Source organism: Rhamphochromis sp. 'chilingali', assembly GCF_963969265.1.
Source record: "Rhamphochromis sp. 'chilingali' genome assembly, chromosome: 1".
NCBI classification, from domain to species: Eukaryota; Metazoa; Chordata; class Actinopteri; order Cichliformes; family Cichlidae; genus Rhamphochromis; species Rhamphochromis sp. 'chilingali'.
In genome coordinates, this window is record NC_137929.1 from 22,992,720 (window position 1) to 23,016,213 (window position 23,494).

The following is a 23,494-nucleotide window of genomic DNA, read 5'->3' on the forward strand; positions in this document are numbered from 1 at the left end:
ATCTCTGCGGGGACATCCTCTGAGTCAATAACCCCGCAAGACACAAGTGCCTACATAGGGGGTAAATTCAAAATAATACATGATGTGCATACATCCTTTCTTCACAGTCACCTTTGCAGTGCTGCTCATTCATTTGATAAACTCTTTACCATAATGGATTATTTTGTAGTGAAGTTATTTTCCTACTGATTTTGCCTTCCCTCAGTCTTGGTTGTCTTTGAGAGCATAATGACAATGAAGTGTAAGCTGAGTGCTATATGTTTGTTAATTGCCATTTGGTCCCTTGTAAGTTATAAGTGACCTGTATAAACCTCATATTCTATCAGTTGATGGTGATGGTGTACTGCATCTGGTGCAGCCTCCTGTTGAGCCAGACCAACATGCAGTTGTGAGTACTCTTAATACTCCACAGATTATATGAGTTTACAGTAGAACAGCAATGTTGTCTATTTCTTTACTGCAGGAAAATAATGAAGAAACATTGACAGCTGTTACAGAGGAGGAAGCAACAGAGACACTTTATGAGGTTTACATCTTTTAATACTTTGTGTACAGGAAATACAGGCGACCAATAAAGCCAGTTGAACAAAAAATCTGTTTATTCTTCTTTCAACATGTTGAGGTGATGGGTCAAAAGAAATGATTGTGACATATGGTGTCTCTGACTGCGCTTCCATCTTGTATGTCCGTGGGAGGGTCAGGATGTTCATGGTTTGGATCACTGCTGATGTCTGGTTCAGAAGGACAGTGTTCTCCTCTAATTGTGGCAATGTTGTGAAGAATCACACATGCCACAATAATGTCACATGCCCTTTCTGGGGTGACCCTGAGTCTTTGCAGGCACTGGAACCGGGCCTTAAGCATTCCGATAGTCATTTCAATTCTGGCTCTTGTCCTGCAATTAGCCAGATTATATCGCTGCTGTGGGCCCGGTTCAGGGTCAGGGTAAGGGATAAGCAAATAGGGTAAACATGGATACCCCCTATCACCAAGCAAGTAGCCAGTGAACTCTCCTAAGACAGAAGGATACACTTCAGTTCAAATGTCCCTGAAGCAATTGGTCTTTATATATTTTACAGTATTCTCAACTCACCATGTCCAAATTTTGTGCTCAGTGTACATTCACGGAATATTTGTGAGTCATGGACAGAGCCTGGCCACTTGGCTTCCACATTTGTGATAATGTTGGCAGCATCACATATGATCTTCACAGTGCAGAGAACACAAATTAGCATCCATTGCTATAATGAAATAATTTGTTAGTTTGAAATGCTACAGGGAACTATGTACCTGTACATTGATGCTGTGGAAAGACTTCCTGTTCACATAGTCTCCTTCATTTACTGAAGGAGCAATGATTGGAATGTGAGTGCCATCTATACAGCCAATCACGCCTGGGAACCCTGAAAATAAATGTAAAATTTAAGTAGTAGTTCAAGTATCACCACATCATGAATTAAGTTTTGGTCATCCTGATACCTGCAATTTTGTGGCATCCCTCTTTGATAAATCTTGTGGGTCTATGACCGGGGAACACCACAAACGAGTGCAGGAGACGTTTCAGTGCAACTGTAACATTCCTGACTGCCCGACAGACGGTAGCCTTGGAAACGTGCTCAGCGTCACCAATATTATACAGAAAGCTCCCGTTTGCAAAAAACCGAAGTGCAATACAAATAATATGTAATGAACTGAGAGCATGTCCGCGATGTGTCACATGCGTAATATATGGCCTGAGGATGTTATCCAAATAACTTAGAGATTGTGCTGAGAAACGGTAACGTTCGCACAGAAAATCATCAGGAAATGATAAAATGTCCAAACGCGCTCTAATCACTCTCTCCCGGCGGAGAGCTCTGCGGAGAATTTGTGCTTCACGATCTACTGGCTCTTCAAGGAAGGGGCAGGCCATGTCTGACACTTCCTACTGTCAGGTTTCCGACAAAGGGGCGGAGACAGTCAGGGTTAGTTGTAGTAAACCTGCTAGGGGGCAGGTTAGCTTCACGGAGTGTGTCGTCATAGTGACTCACTGAGGCTTCATCTGAACTCGCTTTGTGAAACCGAAAACCCGGAGTTTTCGTTAACTCAGGGTATACTTACTCAGTTTTTCCACTAAACCGGCTTCCTGAAACAGGGCCCTGTTCATTCTAATTTCGTTGTTTTCATTCAAACTCTGTTCTGTACATTCCAATTCCGTTGTTTTCTTTCAAATTCTATTCATTTAATTCTAGTTCCGTTCTTTTCATTGAAATTCCGTTGTTTTCATTCAAATTCTTTGGTTTTTAATCAAATTCTATTGTTTTCATTCAAATTCCATTGTTTGTTCTCAAATTCTGTTGTTTTCATTCAAATTCCGTCGTTTTCATGTTAATTCTGTTGTTTTCATTCTAATTCTGTTGTTTGTTTTAAACCTCCATTGTTTTCATTCAAATTCTGTTCTTTTCATTCTATTTCCATTCTTTTGATTCAAATTCCATTGTTTGTTCTCAAATTCTGTTGTTTTCATTCAAATTCCGTCGTTTTCATGTTAATTCTGTTGTTTTCATTCTAATTCTGTTGTTTGTTTTAAACCTCCATTGTTTTCATTCAAATTCTGTTCCGGGCCCTGTTTCAGGAAGCCGGTTTAGAAAACTCAGAGTGAAAAACGATACGCAGGGTTGAGTAACCCCGAACTGTCCAACTCGGAATATTCGGTTTCAGAAAGGCTGATAACAAGTAGTTCAGTCAACGCGGAGTTGCTTTAACCCCAAGTGAAGCGCGCGGACGAGGATACATAAAGCCCTGGGCCCTGTGCTTCGTACGTCGCTTACTACATCCAAGATCAAATGAAACATCCAAGACCAAACCATCGCGCTAACCGTGAGCGCGCTAATCCGGTTCCCCGAACACACCTGCTGTTGACGATTAGTACAGCTGGACGCAGTAATGTGACATCACTGGGTGTCGTAAAAGGGGCTACGCATCGATAGTGGAAACATTGATCGGCAACCCTCTGATTGGTCGGCGAAAATGTCGACGGAGCGCGCTCGGCTCGGTATTTTTCGGCAGCACAGCAAGAACTCTGGAGTGAGGGATTTCAGGAGTTTCAGAGTTTAATCAGAACGCAAGGGAACACTGCAAAGGCTGCAAAAGCAAGGAGAGAGGGCTGGCAGAAAGTTGCTGACAAATTAAACTCGTAAGTAAATTAATAATAACAATAATAATGGAGTGGGTTTATATAGCGCTTTTCAAGGCACCCAAAGCGCTTTACAATGCCACTATTCAGTCACTCTCACATTCACACACTGGTGGAGGCAGCTACAGTTGTAGCCACAGCTGCCCTGGGGCAGACTGACAGAAGCCAGGCTGCCATATCGCGCCATCGGCCCCTCTGGCCAACACCAGTAGGCGGTAGGGTAGATTTATCATATCACACTATATTATCCAATATTATATTACATTATATTATATTATAATATGTTATATTATATCCCCTTTCACATTAGAGCCACAACAGGACCCACTAGAACATGGGAACAGGTAAAAGTGAAATATAAGAATATTCTACAGAATGGTAATATTTATCTCTTATATTGCTTTTCGTCTCTTGGAAAGAGACCCTGAAATAATCTGTTTGTTTATAACAGCAACCAAGAAAAGGGCAGAGCAAAAAAAAGACAGGTGGTGGTCCTGCACCCCCTCGTCAACAAGTTGGTTAAGTAAATAATATCCTCACGGGAAAATCGATATCTCTCTATGAGCACACTGTCGCGCTGAGCTAAAGGATCCTGTCTGTCCCGCAATATACGCTGAATTCTGAAAACTCTCCTTATCAATCTTGCACCTTCCGCAATGGGTGGCTCGCGTATACGGACAGGACATGGCTGCGACAGGCTTCCCAAATCCACCTTCGCTTTTATAGCCGTGGTCTCTCATCTTGATTACACAAAGTAATTTGCAATTACTACTCTGAAATATGAATTACATCTGTAATAATCACATACATGTAATAGAATGTTAATAGTACATTTCCCTTTTTAAGGAAATGACCTGTATCTATCTGTGTGAAATCAATAAATGGATCAAGTGCTGCATTGTCTTTAGTTACAATGATGTTATTTATTTATGGTGAAACAGTGGTGGAATATCGCTGTTGCTTTCGTATGAATGACGCGGGCATACCTGCGTGGCCGCGATCTAATCCTGTTTACATAAAGTAAACCTGCTCCCCAGCAGGTTTACGCTTACGGCTCTGTTGCTATGACAGCAAGTCCCGGATGGGCTTCGGGGAACCGAACGATCCAGGATCACGCGAAATCGTCAACAATCTCATCCAGCTAACTCACTTAGCGCGGTACGAAGAACAGGCCCCTGATCAGTGGAGCACAGATTAAGCGAGTCACCATGGAGACGGAGGGAAAGAAGGCGCGGTCAATGTATTTTACAGCGCTTGAGGCCGAAATTCTGATGGCAGCATATGCCGATAACATGCAAATTCCGCGGAAAAAAGTAACACAGCGACAGCTGCAAAAGAAAGTGAGCATGCATGGCAAAACATAGCCGACAGAGTCAATGCGTGAGTGTTAATTTAAACATTGATCTAGGGATTTCCACCCATTTAACACGTTATTTTATCATATGTTATTTTATTTGTTATTTTATACATTTTATTTTGTGACGTGATGTGAGCGCAGGTGCAACCCAACAGGCCCCAAACGTTCCTGGCAGCAAGTACAAATGAAATATAAAAATATAGTCCAAACAGGTAAGGTGTAATTGTATTATGAGCCATAGTGCTTGGTCTGTTTGTCCGATGTAAATCAATTGCAGTTAGAGGCTACATTAATTTTCTTTCTGTAAGCACTTATTGAAATTATCTGAGCACATTACAAGTACATATTTGCTTACTCTGTATGCTCAAATGTGGCCCGTTATAGCCAACAGAAAAAAAGCAGAGGCCCGAAAAACAGGTGGGGGTCCTCCACCACCACCACTCACAGAGGCTGAGCAGTTGGCCCTCAGCCAAAACAGTGGGCGCCCTGTGGCTGAAGGCATCTCTGTGGGGACATCCTCTGAGTCAATAACCCCGCAAGACACAAGTGCCTACATAGGGGGTAAATTCAAAATAATACATGATGTGCATACATCCTTTCTTCACAGTCACCTTTGCAGTGCTGCTCATTCATTTGATAAACTCTTCACCATAATGAATTTGTTTGTAGTGAAGTTATTTTCCTACTGATTTTGCCTTCCCTCAGTCTTGGTTGTCTTTGAGAGCATAATGACAATGAAGTGTAAGCTGAGTGCTATATGTTTGTTAATTGCCATTTGGTCCCTTGTAAGTTATAAGTGACCTGTATAAACCTCATATTCTATCAGTTGATGGTGATGGTGTACTGCATCTGGTGCAGCCTCCTGTTGAGCCAGACCAACATGCAGTTGTGAGTACTCTTAATACTCCACAGATTATATGAGTTTACAGTAGAACAGCAATGTTGTTTATTTCTTTACTACAGGAAAATAATGAAGAAACATTGACAGCTGTTACAGAGGAGGAAGCAACAGAGACACTTTATGAGGTTTACATCTTTTAATACTTTGTGTACAGGAAACACAGGCGACCAATAAAGCCAGTTGAACAAAAAATCTGTTTATTCTTCTTTCAACATGTTGAGGTGATGGGTCAAAAGAAATGATTGTGACATATGGTGTCTCTGACTGCTCTTCCATCTTGTATGTCCGTGGGAGGGTCAGGATGTTCATGGTTTGGATCACTGCTGATGTTTGGTTCAGAAGGACAGTGTTCTCCTCTAATTGTGGCAATGTTGTGAAGAATCACACATGCCACAATAATGTCACATGCCCTTTCTGGGGTGACCCTGAGTCCTTGCAGGCACTGGAACCGGGCCTTAAGCATTCCGATAGTCATTTCAACTCTGGCTCTTGTCCTGCGATTAGCCAGATTATATCGCTGCTGTGGGCCCGGTTCAGGGTCAGAGTAAGGGGTAAGCAAATAGGGTAAACATGGATACCCCCTATCACCAAGCAAGTAGCCAGTGAACTCTCCTAAGACAGAAGGATACACTTCAGTTCAAATGTCCCTGAAGCAATTGGTCTTTATATATTTTAAAGTATTTTCAACTCACCATGTCCAAATTTTGTGCTCAGTGTACATTCACGGAATATTTGTGAGTCATGGACAGAGCCTGGCCACTTGGCTTCCACATTTGTGATAATGTTGGCAGCATCACATATGATCTTCACAGTGCAGAGAACACAAATTAGCATCCATTACTATGATGAAATAATTTGTTAGTTTGAAATGCTACAGGGAACTATGTACCTGTACATTAATGCTGTGGAAAGACTTCCTGTTCACATAGTCTCCTTCATTTACTGAAGGAGCAATGATTGGAATGTGAGTACCATCTATACAGCCAATCACGCCTGGGAACCCTGAAAATAAATGTAAAATTTAAGTAGTAGTTCAAGTATCACCACATCATAAATTAAGTTTTGGTCATCCTGATACCTGCAATTTTGTGGCATCCCTCTTTGATGAATCTTGTGGGTCTGTGACCGGGGAACACCACAAACGTGTACAGGAGACGTTTCAGTGCAACTGTAACATTCCTGACTGCCCGACAGACGGTAGCCTTGGAAACGTGCTCAGCTTCACCAATATTATACAGAAAGCTCCCGTTTGCAAAAAACCGAAGTGCAATACAAATAATATGTACAGAACTGAGAGCATGTCCGCGATGTGTCACATGCGTAATATATGGCCTGAGGATGTTATCCAAATAAATTATAGATTGTGCTGAGAAACGGTAACGTTCGCACAGACAATCATCAGGATATGATAAAATGTCCAAACGCGCTCTGATCACTCTCTCCCGGCGGAGAGCTCTGTGGAGAATTTGGGCTTCACGATCTACTGGCTCTTCAAGGAAGGGACACGCCATGTCTGACACTTCCTACTGTCAGGTTTCCGACAAAGGGGCGGAGACAGTCAGGGTTAGTTGTAGTAAACCTGCTAGGGGGCAGGTTAGCTTCACGGCGTGTGTCGTCATAGTGACTCACTCAGGCTTCAGCTGAACTCGCTTTGTGAAACCGAAAACCCAGAGTTTTCGTTAACTCAGGGTATACTTACTCAGTTTTTCCACTAAACCGGCTTCCTGAAACAGGGCCCTGTTCATTCTAATTCCGTTGTTTTCATTCAAATTCTATTCATTTCATTCTAATTCCTTTCTTTTCATTGCAATTCCGTTGTTTTCATTCAAATGCTTGTTTTCATTCGAATTCTACTCTTTTTATTCAAATTCCATTGTTGGGGGCAGGGATAGCTCAGTAGGTAAAGTGGTCGCCCCATGATCGGAAGGTCGGCGGTTCGAATCCACTTAACGGCTACCCTGAGGTACCCCTGAGCAAGGTACCGTCCCTACACACTGCTCCCCGGGCGCCTGCTTAGTGGGCTGCCCACTGCTTCACTGAGTGAATGGGTCAAATGCAGAGAAAAACAAGTAATTTCCCCATGGGGATCAATAAAGTATCCATTATTATTGTTCTCAAATTCTGTTGTTTTCATTCAAATTCCGTCATTTTTATTTTAATTCTGTTGTTTTCATTCAAGTTCCATTGTTTTCATTCAAATTCTGTTCTGGGCCCTATTTCAGGAAGCCGGTTTAGAGCAAAATCTGAGTAAGTATACCGTGAGTTAACGAAAACTCTGGGTTTTCGGTTTCACAAAGCGAGTTCAGCTGAAGCCTGAGTGAGTCACTATGACGACACACGCCGTGAAGCTAACCTGCCCCCTAGCAGGTTTACTACAACTAACCCTGACTGTCTCCGCCCCTTTGTCGGAAACCTGACAGTAGGAAGTGTCGGACATGGCCTGCCCCGTCCTTGAAGAGCCAGTAGATCGTGAAGCCCAAATCCTCCGCAGAGCTCTCCGCCGGGAGAGAGTGATCAGAGCGCGTGTGGACATTTTATCATTACCTGATGATTTTCTGTGCGAACGTTACCGTTTCTCAGCACAATCTATAATTTATTTGGATAACATCCTCAGGCCATATATTACGCATGTGACACATCGCGGACATGCTCTCAGTTCTGTACATATTATTTGTATTGCACTTCGGTTTTTTGCAAACGGGAGCTTTCTGTATAATATTGGTGACGCTGAGCACGTTTCCAAGGCTACCGTCTGTCGGGCGGTCAGGAATGTTACAGTTGCACTGAAACGTCTCCTGTACTCGTCTGTGGTGTTCCCCGGTCATAGACCCACAAGATTTATCAAAGAGGGATTCCACAAAATTGCAGGTATCAGGATGACCAAAACTTAATTCATGATGTGGTGATACTTGGACTACTACTTAAATTTTACATTTATTTTCAGGGTTCCCAGGCGTGATTGGCTGTATAGATGGCACTCACATTCCAATCATTGCTCCTTCAGTAAATGAAGGAGACTATGTGAACAGGAAGTCTTTCCACAGCATTAATGTGCAGGTACATAGTTCCCTGTAGCATGTCAAACTAACAAATTATTTCATTATAGTAATGGATGCTAATTTGTGTTCTCTGCACTGTGAAGATCATATGTGATGCTGCCAACATTATCACAAATGTGGAAGCCAAGTGGCCAGGCTCTGTCCATGACTCACAAATATTCCGTGAATGTACACTGAGCACAAAATTTGGACATGGTGAGTTGAGAATACTTTAAAATATATAAAGACCAATTGCTTCAGGGACATTTGAACTGAAGTGTATCCTTCTGTCTTAGGAGAGTTCACTGGCTACTTGCTTGGTGATAGGGGGTATCCATGTTTACCCTATTTGCTTACCCCTTACCCTGACCCTGAACCGGGCCCACAGCAGCGATATAATCTGGCTAATTGCAGGACAAGAGCCAGAATTGAAATGACTATCGGAATGCTTAAGGCCCGGTTCCAGTGCCTGCAAGGACTCAGGGTCACCCCAGAAAGGGCATGTGACATTATTGTGGCATGTGTGATTCTTCACAACATTGCCACAATTAGAGGAGAACACTGTCCTTCTGAACCAAACATCAGCAGTGATCCAAACCATGAACATCCTGACCCTCCCACGGACATACAAGATGGAAGAGCAGTCAGAGACACCATATGTCACAATCATTTCTTTTGACCCATCACCTCAACATGTTGAAAGAAGAATAAACAGATGTTTTGTTCAACTGGCTTTATTGGTCGCCTGTGTTTCCTGTACACAAAGTATTAAAAGATGTAAACCTCATAAAGTGTCTCTGTTGCTTCCTCCTCTGTAACAGCTGTCAATGTTTCTTCATTATTTTCCTGCAGTAAAGAAATTAACAACATTGCTGTTCTACTGTAAACTCATATAATCTGTGGAGTATTAAGAGTACTCACAATTGCATGTTGGTCTGGCTCAACAGGAGGCTGCACCAGATGCAGTACACCATCACCATCAACTGATAGAATATGAGGTTTATACAGGTCACTTATAACTTACAAGGGACCAAATGGCAATTAACAAACATATAGCACTCAGCTTACACTTCATTGTCATTATGCTCTCAAAGACAACCAAGACTGAGGGAAGGCAAAATCAGTAGGAAAATAACTTCACTACAAAATAATCCATTATGGTAAAGAGTTTATCAAATGAATGAGCAGCACTGCAAAGGTGACTGTGAAGAAAGGATGTATGCACATCATGTATTATTTTGAATTTACCCCCTATGTAGGCACTTGTGTCTTGCGGGGTTATTGACTCAGAGGATGTCCCCGCAGAGATGCCTTCAGCCACAGGGCGCCCACTGTTTTGGCTGAGGGCCAACTGCTCAGCCTCTGTGAGTGGTGGAGGACCCCCACCTGTTTTTCGGGCCTCCGCTTTTTTTCTGTTGGCTATAACGGGTCACATTTGAGCATACAGAGTAAGCAAATATGTACTTGTAATGTGCTCAGATAATTTCAATAAGTGCTTACAAAAAGAAAATTAATGTAGCCTCTAACTGCAATTGATTTACATCGGACAAACAGACCAAGCACTATGGCTCATAATACAATTACACCTTACCTGTTTGGACTATATTTTTATATTTCATTTTTACTTGCTGCCAGGAACGTTTGGGGCCTGTTGGGTTGCACCTGCGCTCACATCACGTCACAAAATAAAATGTATAAAATAAAAAATTAAATAAAATATAATAAAATAACGTGTTAAATGGGTGGAAATCCCTAGATCAATGTTTAAACTAACACTCACGCACTGACTCTGTCGGCTATGTTTTGCCATGCATGCTCCCTTTTTTTTGCAGCTGAGGCTGTGTTACTTTTTTTCCGCGGAATTTGCATGTTATCGGCATATACTGCCATCAGTATTTCGGCGTCAAGCGCTGTAAAATACATTGACCGCGCCTTCTTTCCCTCCGTCTCCATGGTGACTCGCTTAATCTGTGCTCCACTAATCAGGGCTTTATGTGTCCTCGTGCGTGCGCTTAACTTGGGGTCACCCTGCGCGCCACCTTTTCCATCTGCTGCCCTCAGGGAGAAGGTACAGGTCTATACAGGCCAGAACATCCAGACTGGCCAACAGCCTGTATCCACAGGCTGTGAGGCTCCTGAACTCTCTGCCCCCCTCTCACGGACAATAACCATATCCAACTTCTTAATAGCAATGAACTGGTCTGCATTGGTGCATCATATCTTTATTCTCTTCCCCCTCCTGCCCCCCCCCCCCCCCCCTCTTTCTTAAATAGATAACTATCATATCTGATATCATATCTCACAGTACAATAATATTGAATGGGTTGCATTGTTGTATTTTGTCATGTTTCTCAGGTCTTTGTCTGAATTTCTACGAACATTATTGCTAAGGATTGTCTTATTGCATTGGAGTCACACTGGGTTAAATATGTACACTTGGGTTTTAAGGGGTATTTATTATTTTCTTCTTTTTTTTGGGTTGTATGGAAGCCCCAAACGCAATTTCATTGTTCTTGACAATGACAATAAATAAATAAATACTAAATACTAAATACTAAGTTAAAGCAACTGCGCGTTGACTGAACTAATTGTTATCAGCCTTTCTGAAACCGAATATTCCGAGTTGGACAGTTCGGGGTTACTCAACCCTGAGTATCGTTTTTCACTCTGAGTTTTCTAAACCGGCTTCCTGAAATAGGGCCCTGTTCATTCAAATTCCGTTGTTTTCATTCAAGCTCTGTTCTGTTCATTCTAATTCCATTGTTTTCATTCAAATTCTATTCATTTCATTCTAATTCCGTTGTTTTCATTCAAATTTTGTTCTGTTCATTCTAATTCCATTGTTTTCATTCAAATTCTATTCATTTCATTCTAATTCCATTGTTTTCATTCAAATTCTATTCATTTCATTCTAATTCCGTTGTTTTCATTCAAATTTTGTTCTGTTCATTCTAATTCCGTTGTTTTCATTCAAATTCTGTTCTTTTCATTCAAATTCCATTGTTTGTTCTCAAATCCTGTTCGTTTCATTAAAATTCTGTTGTTTTCATGTTAATTCTGTTGTTTTCATTCAAATTCTGTTGTTTTGATTCAAATTCTGTTGTTTGTTTAAAACTTCCATTGTTTTCATTCAAATTCCGTTGTTTTCATTCTAATTGTGTTGTTTTCATGCAAATGATTTTGTTTTTCATCAGATTCTGTTGTTTTCATTCAAATTCAATCATTTTCATTTTAATTCTGTTCTTTTCATTCTAATTCTACTTTTTTATTCAAATTCCATTGTTTGTTCTCAAATTCTATTGTTTTCTTTAAAATTCCGTCGTTTTCATGTTAAGTTCGTTGTTTTCATTCTAATTCTGTTGTTTGTTTTAAAACACCCTTGTTTTCATTCAAATTCTGTTGTTTTCATTCAAATTCCATTGTTTTGATTCAAATTCTGTTCTTTTCATTCAAATTCCATTGTTTGGATTCAAATTCTGTTCTATTCATTCTAATTCCGTTGTTTTCATTCAAATTTCGTTGTTTTCGTTCCGATTCTATTCATTTCATTCTAATTCCGTTCTTTTCATTGAAATTCCGTTGTTTTCCTTCAAATGCTTCTGTTTTCATTGTAATTCTACTCTTTTTATTCAAATTCCATTGTTTGTTCTCAAATTCTGGTGTTTTCATTCAAATTCCGTCATTTTTATTCTAATTCTGTTGTTTGTTTTAAACTTCCATTGTTTTCATTCAAATTCTGTTTTTTTCATTCAAATTCCATTGTTTTGATTCAAATCCTGTTCTGTTCATTCTAATTTCATTGTTTTCATTCAAACTCTGTTCTGTACATTCTAATTCAGTTTTTTTTTTCTAATTCCGTTCTTTTCATTCAAATTCCGATATTTTCATTCAAATGCTTTTGTTTTCATTCTAATTCTACTCTTTTTATTCAAATTCCATTGTTTGTTCTCAAATTCCATTGTTTTCGTTCAAATTCTTTGGTTTTTGATCAAATTCTGTTGTGTTCATTCAAATTCCGTTGTTTTCATTCAAATTCCATTGTTTGTTCTCAATTCTGTTCTTTTCATTGAAATTCCGTTATTTTCATTCAAATGCTTTTGTTTTCATTCTAATTCTTCTCTTTTTGTTCAAATTCTATTGTTTGTTTTAGAACTCTGTTGTTTTCATTCAAACTCTGTTCTATACATTTCAGTTCTGTTGTTTTCATTCAAACTCTGTTCTGTACATTCTCATTTCGTTGTTTTCATTCAAATTCTGTTGTTTTCATTCTAATTCTGTTGTTTTTATGCAAATTATTTTGTTTTTCATCAAATTCTGTTGTTTTCATTCAAATGCTGTTGTTTGTTTTAAAATTCCATTGTTTTCATTCAAATTCTGTCATTTTCATTTTAATTCTGTTGTTTTCATTCTAATTCTGTTGTTTGTTTTAAACTTCCATTGTTTTCATTCAAATTCCGTCATTTTCATTTTAATTCTGTTGTTTTCATTCAAAGTCCGTTGTTTTCATTCTAATTCTGTTCTTTTCATTCTATTTCCATTGTTTTGATTCAAATTCCATTGTTGGGGGTCCGTTCTTCGTACCTCGCTTACTACATCCACGATCAAATGACACATCCAAGATCAAATTATCGCGCCAACTTTGAGCTCGCTATTCCGCTTCTCCGAATACACCTGTTGTTGACGGTTAGTACAGCTGGATGAAGTAATGTGAGATCATTGGGTGGCTTAAAAGGGGCTACGCATTGATAGTAGAAACATTGATCGGCAACCCTTTGATTGGTCGGCGAAAATGTCGAAGGAGTGCGCTCAGTATTTTTGAGGGATCTTGAACTCTTGATTGAGGGATTTCAGGAGTTTCAGAGTTTAATTAAAACGCAAGGGAACACTGCAAAGGCTGCAAAAGCAAGGAGAGAGGGCTGGCAGAAAGTTGCTGACAAATTAAACTCGTAAGTAATTTATTATATTATATTACATTATATCATATTATATTATATTATATTATATTATGTTATATTACATTATATCCTCTTTCACATTAGAGCCACAACAGGACCCACTAGAACATGGGAACAAGTAAAAGTGAAATATAAGAATATTCTACAGAATGGTAATATTTATCACTTATATTGCTTATAGTCTCTTGAAAAGAGACCCTGAAATAATCTGTTTGTTTGTTTATAACAGCAACCAAGAAAAGGGCAGAGCAAAAAAAACACAGGTGGTGGTCCTGCACCCCCTCGTCACACCCCGGCAGAGGAGCTGGCCCTAGGGTTGAATGCCACCAGACCCATTGTTGAGGGCATCCCTGGGGGCAGCTCTTCCTTAGACCAGCAGCCGGGGTGCAGTAGCAGCAGCACCTTCATAGTACTTCTATGTGTTTCTGACTGCAGTATGATTTGCAGGCAAAGAGGCCGGCAGAGAGGCCTGATTCAGAGGTGGGCAGTCTTGTAATTAATTTTACTTCCTATATGACATGTATTGACCGTTAAATGTTGTCTCTACAATTGAAACAGGGTGACATTCATTTGCTCTATAAGAGAAGTCTCCAGCAAAAAATGGAGTATACTGAGCTAAAGAAACAAAAGCTTCTAGGTGAAATCGAACTTCAAGCTCTAATGAGGCAAAAAGTTCAACTAGAAATCGAGTTGCTTAAAAAGGAACTTCAGAGTAAGTAAAAATACACTTTCATACAGAGCACTATTGATGACCTTGCGTGATACAGTATATATGATTTTTTTCCTGGCAAATGATGACTGGCTTTTTTTTGATGAGACAGAAAAAGATGCTCCAATAAATTTCAATGAAAAATATGTTTTGTCTTTTTTTTATAATATTCGAAATTGTGTTGCACAATTCTGTCCCTTGCAGCTCTGCCTCTAGGTTGGTCCAAGTGCACTGGCTGGAGGTCATCATCAGGCTGCACCTCCACCTCCTCCTGGCTAGAGCTGCATTGTAGCGGGTTTGTAGCCCAGGGTTGGGGTCAGGGAACGGTGTCATGAAGTACTGCCTGCATGCATAACCCCTGTCTCCAAGGAGAATCCCATCGTAGGCCCCTGTGTAATGGAGAAATGCTGTTATGTTATGCCCAAAATAAGTATGAAATATCAAAATAAGTCTCTTTTTCTTACCACGCTCAAATAATGTGCATAACCCTGACTCTCTGAAAATTCTTGAGTCATGCACTGATCCGGGCCATTTAGCTTCCACATTTGTGATATGGCACATAGAGTCACACACCATCTAAGAGATTTCATTATATGTGAACACACTCCTTTTCATTATATATTACCATCTAAAATATTAGTATTACTCACCTGCACATTTATACAGTGAACCCCCTTTCGATTGACAAAATCCCCTTCATTGGGGCCTGGGGGGGCCTTGATCGCAATGTGTGTGCAGTCTATGGTACCAATCACATTAGGGAAGCCTGCGGACAATCGAGCTATAGTTACAGACATAGGTCATGATTGTATCACATTCATTATCGAATTTAATGTACCTGCAATAGACAAAAAGCCCTGTTTGACAACCTGTGGTCTTAAGTGGCTTGGAAAAACCACAAACACACCCAGGAAATGCTTGAGTGCCAGGTATACTTTGCGAATGGAACGGCAGACAGCACTTTTGCCAATGTTCTCTGCGTCTCCACTGTTTTCATTCAAATTCTGTCATTTTCATTTTAATTCTGTTCTTTTCATTCTATTTCAATTGTTTTGATTCAAATTCCATTGTTTGTTCTCAAATTCTGTTGTTTTCATTGAAATTCCGTTGTTTTCATTCAAATGCTTTTGTTTTCATTCTAATTCTACTCTTTTTATTCAAATTCTATTGTTTATTTTAGAATTCTGTTGCTTTCATTCAGATTCTGTTCTATATATTCTAATTCCGTTGTTTTCATTCAAACTCTGTTCTGTACATTCTCATTTCGTTGTTTTGATTCAAATTCCGTTTTTTTCATTCTAATTCTGTTGTTTTCATGCAAATTATTTTGTTTTTCATCAAATTCTGTTGTTTTCATTCAAAGTCCGTTGTTTTCAATCTAATTCTGTTCTTTTCATTCTATTTCCATTCTTTTGATTCAAATTCCGTTGTTTGTTCTCAAATTCTGTTGTTTTCATTAAAATTCTGTTGTTTTCATGTTAATTCCGTTGTTTTCATTCTAATTCTGTTGTTTGCTTTAAACTTCCATTGTTTTCATTCAAATTCTGTTGTTTTCATTCAAATTCCATTGTTTTGATTCAAATTCTGTTCTTTTCATTCAAATTCTGTTCTTTTCTTTCAAATTCCATTGTTTGTTCTCAAATTCTGTTCGTTTCATTGAAATTCCGTTGTTTTCATTCAAATGCTTTTGTTTTCATTCTAATTCTACTCTTTTTATTCAAATTCTATTGTTTGTTTTAGAATTCCGTTGTTTTCATTCAAACTCTGTTCTGTACATTCTCATTTCATTGTTTTCATTCAAATTTCGTTCTTTCATTCTAATTCTACTCTTTTTATTCAAATTTCATTGTTTGTTCTCAAATTCTGTTGTTTTTATTCAAATTCTGTCGTTTTCATGTTAATTCCGTTGTTTTCATTCTAATTCTGTTATTTGTTTAAACCTCCATTGTTTTCATTCAAATTCTGTTGTTTTTATTCAAATTCCATTGTTTTTTATTCAAATTCTGTTCTGTTCATTCAAATTCCATTGTTTTCATTCAAATTCCCTGGTTAAGAAAGCCCGTCAGCGTCTCTTCTTCCTCAGAAGACTTAGAGACTTCCATCTGCCACTGAAGGTGCTCAAGAACTTCTACTCCTGCACCATCGAGAGCGTCCTGACGTCAAACATCTGCACCTGGTTTGGGAACAGCACCAAGCAGGACAGACGAGATCTGCAAAGGGTGGTGCGCTCGGCAGAACGCATCATTCAATCAGAGCTCCCTGACCTGCTGTCCATCTACACCAAGCGGTGCAAGTCCAAAGCTAGGAAGATTATGATGGACCTCTCCCATCCCAACAATGGACTCTTCTCACTGTTGAGGTCTGGGAAGCGCTTCCGCTCCCTTAAGGCCAAAACAGAGAGAATGAGGAGGAGCTTCTTCCCCCAGGCTATTCGGGCCCTGAACCAGGTGTAGGACTGGACTCTCCCAAACACGTCACTATAAGACTGGACTCTCACACACGTCACCACACGCACCACCACACATTTCCTATAATCCTATAATTCCTATAATTTATAATCCTTATCTTTATAATCTCTTCTGCTATTTGCACATTCTTTACTGTAAATTCCTAAGTTAATTTGTAAATTTTTGTAGTAAATTGTAAATATTGTAAAACTTTTCTTCTGTCATTTAATGGTCGTGCATTGTACAGCTACAAGCATTTCACCCCCATGTCATACTGTGTATGGTTGTGTGTGTGTGACAAATAAAATTTGAATTTGAATTTGAAAATTCTGTTCTGTTCATTCAAATTCTACTCTTTTTATTCAATTTGCATTATTTGTTCTCAAATTCCGTTGTTTTCATTCAAATTCCATTGTTTGTTCTCAAATTCTGTTGTTTTCATTCAAATTCCATCGTTTTCATTTTAAAGAAGGGTATCAAAAAAGCCAAACACCATTACAAAAAGAAGGTAGAAGAACACTTCTTCAACTCCAGCCCCCGACGCATGTGGCAAGGACTCCAGACCATTACAGACTACAGGATCACCAAACCCTCCCCCGCATCCTCTGATGTCTCCTTCCTCAACGAGCTCAACAACTTTTATGCTCGTTTTGAGCGAGGGAACCCCACAACCACAACCAAAGCAGACATGACGCCAGACCACCAACCTCTGACTCTCTCCCCCACCGATGTAGGAGCGGTGCTGTGCAGGATCAATGTCCACAAGGCTGCAGGCCCTGATGGCATCCCCGGGCGTGTTCTCAGAGCGTGTTCTGGGGAGCTTGCAGGAGTGCTCACAGACATATTCAACCTGTCCTTGGCCCACGCTGTGGTACCGGCCTGCTTCAAATCCACCCCCATCATCCCGATACCCAAAAACTCCAACCCATCTAGCCTCAATGACTACCGCCCAGTAGCACTCACCCCCATCATCACTAAGTGCTTAGAGCAGCTGGTCCTAGCACACTTCAAATCCTGTCTCCCACCCACCCTGAACCCCCACCAATTCGCATACCGCCAGAACAGGAGCACAGAGGATGCAGTCTCCATCGCACTGCACTCTGTCCTCTCACACCTGGACAACAACAACACCTACGCCAGAATGCTGTTTATAGACTTCAGTTCAGCATTCAATACAATCCACCCCTCACAACTCATCAGGAAACTGACAGACCTGGGCATCAGTTCCCTCATCTGCAAATGGTTACTGGACTTCCTGACCAACTGCCCCCAACATGTCCGGCTGGATAAGCACTGCTCATCTACAATCACAATGAACACTGGTGTACTTCAAGGCTGTGTGATGAGCCCTTTCCTCTACTCCCTCTTCACCCACGACTGCAGACCTGCTGATGGTTCCAACACCATCATTAAGTTTGCAGATGACACCACGGTGATTGGCCTCATCACTGACAACGATGAGGCTGCCTACAGGGAGGAGGTGGATCGTCTGGCTGAGTGGTGCGACAGAAACAACCTGCTGCTTAACACCGAGAAGACCAAGGAGCTCATCGTGGACTACAGGAGGAATGCTGACCCACATCCACCCATCTACATTAAGGGGACGGCCGTGGAGTGTGTGAGCAGCTTCAAGTTCCTGGGAGTCCACATCTCCGAGGACCTCACCTGGATGACCAACTGCTCCAAGCTGGTCAAAAAGGCTCACCAGCACCTCTTCTTGAGGACTCTGAGGAAGAACCACCTGTCCTCAGACATCCTGGTGAACTTCTATTGCTGCACCATCAAGAGCATCCTGACCAACTGTATAACAGTCTGGTACGGGAACTGCTCTGCCTCGGACCGGAAGGCGTTGCAGAGGGTCGTGAAAACTGCCCAGCGCATCACCGGAGCACCACTTCCTGCCATAAAGGACATCTGCAGGAAGCGGTGTCTGAAAAGGGCTGGGAAAATCATCAAAGACCCCAGTCACCCATCACATGGACTCTTCACCCACCTGCCCTCTTGGAGGCGCTACAGGAGCCTCCGGACTAAGACCACCAGGTACCGGAACAGCTTCTTCCCCACAGCTGTCAGACTCCTGAACTCTGCCTCCTGACATCTGACCCACGTTAACACATGGACTGGACATACACACACCCACAACCACCTACACACACACACAATGGACAACTGTACCCTCAAACACACAATAATAACATGGACTGAACCACCACTCACAACCACTAGCACTTTACAGGGAGTGAAGAATTATTAGGCAAATGAGTATTTTGTCCACATCATCCTCTGCATGCATGTTGTCTTACTCCAAGCTGTATAGGCTCGAAAGCCTACTACCAATTAAGCATATTAGGTGATGTGCATCTCTGTAATGAGAAGGGGTGTGGTCTAATGACATCAACACCCTATATCAGGTGTGCATAATTATTAGGCAACGTCCTTTCCTTTGGCAAAATGGGTCAAAAGAAGGACTTGACAGGCTCAGAAAAGTCAAAAATAGTGAGATATCTTGCAGAGGGAGGCAGCAGTCTCAAAATTGCAAAGCTTCTGAAGCGTGATCATCGAACAATCAAGCGTTTCATTCAAAATAGTCAACAGGGTCGCAAGAAGCGTGTGGAAAAACCAAGGCGCAAAATAACTGCCCATGAACTGAGAAAAGTCAAGCATGCAGCTGCCAAGATGCCACTTGCCACCAGTTTGGCCATATTTCAGAGCTGCAACATCACTGGAGTGCCCAAAAGCACAAGGTGTGCAATACTCAGAGACATGGCCAAAGTAAGAAAGGCTGAAAGACGACCACCACTGAACAAGATACACAAGCTGAAACGTCAAGACTGGGCCAAGAAATATCTCAAGACTGATTTTTCTAAGGTTTTATGGACTGATGAAATGAGAGTGAGTCTTGATGGGCCAGATGGATGGGCCCGTGGCTGGATTGGTAAAGGGCAGAGAGCTCCAGTCCGACTCAGAAGCCAGCAAGGTGGAGGTGGAGTACTGGTTTGGGCTGGTATCATCAAAGATGAGCTTGTGGGGCCTTTTCGGGTTGAGGATGGAGTTAAGCTCAACTCCCAGTCCTACTGCCAGTTTCTGGAAGACACCTTCTTCAAGCAGTGGTACAGGAAGAAGTCTGCATCCTTCAAGAAAAACATGATTTTCATGCAGGACAATGCTCTATCACACGCGTCCAAGTACTCCACAGCGTGGCTGGCAAGAAAGGGTATAAAAGAAGAAAAACTAATGACATGGCCTCCTTGTTCACCTGATCTGAACCCCATTGAGAACCTGTGGTCCATCATTAAATGTGAGATTTACAAGGAGGGAAAACAGTACACCTCTCTGAACAGTGTCTGGGAGGCTGTGGTTGCTGCTGCACGCAATGTTGATGGTGAACAGATCAAAACACTGACAGAATCCATGGATGGCAGGCTTTTGAGTGTCCTTGCAAAGAAAGGTGGCTATATTGGTCGCTGATTTGTTTTTGTTTTGTTTTTCAATGTCAGAAATGTATATTTGTGAATGTGGAGATGTTATATTGGTTTCACTGGTAAAAATAAATAATTGAAATGGGTATATATTTGTTTTTTGTTAAGTTGCCTAATAATTATGCACAGTAATAGTCACCTGCACACACAGATATCCCCCTAAAATAGCTAAAACTAAAAACAAACTAAAAACTACTTCCACAAACATTCAGCTTTGATATTAATGAGTTTTTTGGGTTCATTGAGAACATGGTTGTTGTTCAATAACAAAATTATTCCTCAAAAATACAACTTGCCTAATAATTCTGCACTCCCTGTATATAGCCTCTTAACTATACTACTGTATAGTTATGTGTAAATAATCATACGATATTTTTTAATTCTACAACTGTTTACAACTTGCATAGTTCCCATTTCTGTATAGCTGCATATCTCATATTTCTGTATAGTTCTTTATTTCATATTCTGTATAGTTTTTTTCATATTTATATCCTGTTCATAGCCTGTACATAGTTTGTACTCACTACAGCCTGTACATACTTATAGTTATAGCATATTCATAACATACTTTATACCGTGTACATATTACATACCGTAATAGACCCATTTCTGTAATATAATTACATATCTATATTATTGCTAATATATATTGTAATATATCTATATCATGGCTAAAGCACTCCTGGATGGATGCAAACTGCATTTCGTTGCCCTGTACCTGTGACATGTGCAATGACAATAAAGTTGAATTCTATTCTATTCTATTCTATTCTAAAAACGGCCAAATCTTGTGCCCAACCATTTGTGAATTAGATGTACGCCTCCAGGGATTTATAATTCCGAAAATGATTCGCCGTGTATGCGCTGACTCCACAGACAAGGTACGAAAAGGTATCAGGGTAGGACAATGGCGGTAGGTCTTTAGGGTTTCTACTCCACTGCCGTATTTCATACGGGTCCACATTACCGATGCATGCTATTTTTTCCAAGTACCGTCTCTTGGTGTCTGGGCGCAATCAGTCTCGAAACAGTCCTTTGACTTTTGAGCTGATTTTAAGCATGGTTCTGGCAGTTGTCCTTCCAACACAGTGTGTTTGTTTTGATTTGTGGCCTTCTAAGATGGTGCTGTGAACCCACAATGCACTGCAGCGTTACGTCAACTCCAAAGCCCTATGCCTGTAGCATTCTGCCTATTAGCTTAACACTACAACAACAACAAAAGGGCGCTCTGTCACTACCTGATCTGTACCGGAAACCCGATCAGTACCACGCATGCGCAAATCTTATGTCACGTCCTCTATTTGCTAATATTGTGACAGTTAATGTATTTGAGTGACACGGTTAGCGCCCAGTTAGTTCCTGTCACTACCCGATCCGTACCGGAAACCCGATCCCATGCGCGAACGGCGTCTACTTCCGGTCGGAGCGTTTTACGATAGTTATGGGTCAGAGTATCTGTTAAGATGTTAAGAATAATAAGTATCTCTTAAAATGTTTGCAATAATGAAGCATTTCAATATAATGTAGACAAAAACAAAAAATAAAAAGATAGTTACCGATCAGGACTCCCCGATCCTTACTGCACATGTGCAAAGTTGGACCGTACAAATCGAGTCTACCCGATCCGTACTGCGCATGTGCAGATTTTTTCTTCTTCTTCTGTTTGATTTAATGGCAGTTTACTCCCCGGTGTACGAGGATACCGCCACCTGCTGACCAAACGAATGAACCATATTGTAAACTGAAGCAGCGTCATTACAAATGTATGTTTAATTTGATTTAGTGATAGTGTGATGTAGCATAACTTAAGCAGCAAGGAAGGTGATAAGTAAATATCATTAGCAGACAATTGAAGTTCTTTTTAAGCATACTTTATTGCTAGCATCTCCCTTTTACCATAAAACAATCAATCAGGCATGCAAAAATCCCACTGGCTTTATACAAGACTTTGCCCACACCTGACCTCGTTAGCCCCTACCATTGAACAAAATAGGTCAAACCAAATAATACAATTCTAAACAAAGAACAGGAATAAAGTCATGCATGAAACTGACAAACTCATTTACTCAACTAAATGGTTTGTAAAGTAAAACACTGCATACAATATAACTCAAAAGGCTACTTTAAAGAAAACAAACAATACTATACAAAATGAAAACCCTCCATTTGGTTACACCCAGTGATCCAATCATTGACCTCATGACCCTATATAAACAGGAAGTAGTGGGCGGCCCTTCCCATACACCCGTCTCACATACAGGACCTGAATGCACAACATGGACACCATGGTAAGTATAACCAAAGCAACATAAAGAAACATAATTTACTAGACATGTGCCTGTAAACAGAAGAAAATTCAGATGATCTGATGGTTAGTAGTGTTTGCTTTAAAACACATGCATGGATGTAAAGAATGTAACTACTGCTACCACAAACAAAACCCGGGATATTGTGTGTTAAGAGAAGTTACACCAGCACTGTCTAAATTAAAGCATTATGGCTGACTGTAAAATAACAGAACACAGAATAACAATATACGCAAGTGACAAATGGCAAATGAATTCTGTCCTAGCCACTTTGTCACAGATAGTCGAGTGTGTTTATGCTTGTCTGTGTGAAGAGGATTGTTGGAATAGTGATGATGATGTCCGCTATCACTGTCAGTTGTCAGTAAACACTTAATCTGGCTGATGAATCTTTACGTGACACATTACTAAGTCAGTATTATTAAGTCTGTAATTCGGCACCATTCTTCTTATTTAACGCTGTTCAATCGGGGGACGCTCTCTGCTGAGGAGAAAAGCATAAATTTGTTTGTAAATGGATTATCCACTGTCGAAAATGAGGCAGAGCTGTTGAGAAATGCTAGGAGCTAACTGGGTGCTAACCGTGTCATTCAAATACATTAACTGTCGTAATGTTGGCAAAGAGAGGAAATGACGTAAGATTTGCGCATGCGGGGTACCGATCGGGTTTCCGGTACATATATTTTTAAATATGTAACTTTCTACAGGACTGAATATAATATCTTTATGTAAAAGCCTGGAGCCTCTGGGGAGTATCCGAGTATTTATAACATTACACAAACCAAAGGTCTCCATCACAGTGTTCATGAAATGCTGGGTTTATCCATCTCCTGGGGCGGGCCTACGGAGGAGTGCAAAGATTTCCCTGTGAGGGAGCTGCTGGTGAAGATGATGAGTCCTGCTTGATCAATGCGATGAGCTTCAGTGTTCCTGGTGTTTCTTAAATGAAGCCTCTCTGAGTGGGTCAACAGAACTTCTGGTACAGGACAGCTGTGATGAAAGAAAGGCAAGAAGTTTCTCCAAACCTCTGGACCCAGGAAACCCAGCTTGGTCCTGATGGTCTCCCTCACCAGTTTCTCTTCAGGGTGAATGTAGCTGTTGATATAATGTGGACTCTATTATTAAAC

General features: G+C 40.7%; 1 protein-coding gene and 1 long non-coding RNA gene across 2 annotated transcripts; one reads left to right on the top strand and one right to left on the bottom strand.

Moving 5' to 3' along the window:
• Positions 1-490: 490 nt before the first annotated feature.
• On the bottom strand, positions 491-21,648 carry LOC308405047 (putative nuclease HARBI1; the record flags this gene model as incomplete). The annotated part of the gene is made up of 4 exons (XM_080895445.1): positions 491-1,013; positions 1,094-1,205; positions 1,291-1,394; positions 21,618-21,648. The coding sequence occupies 4 exons, from the start codon at positions 21,646-21,648 to the stop codon at positions 631-633; spliced, it is 630 nt and encodes a 209-aa protein (XP_080751571.1). The 3' UTR covers positions 491-630.
• LOC308406288 lies at positions 13,304-13,809 on the top strand. Its single transcript, XR_013973504.1, has 3 exons — positions 13,304-13,417; positions 13,511-13,578; positions 13,656-13,809. It is a non-coding gene; the product is annotated as an uncharacterized lncRNA (long non-coding RNA).
• Positions 21,649-23,494: the final 1,846 nt, after the last annotated feature.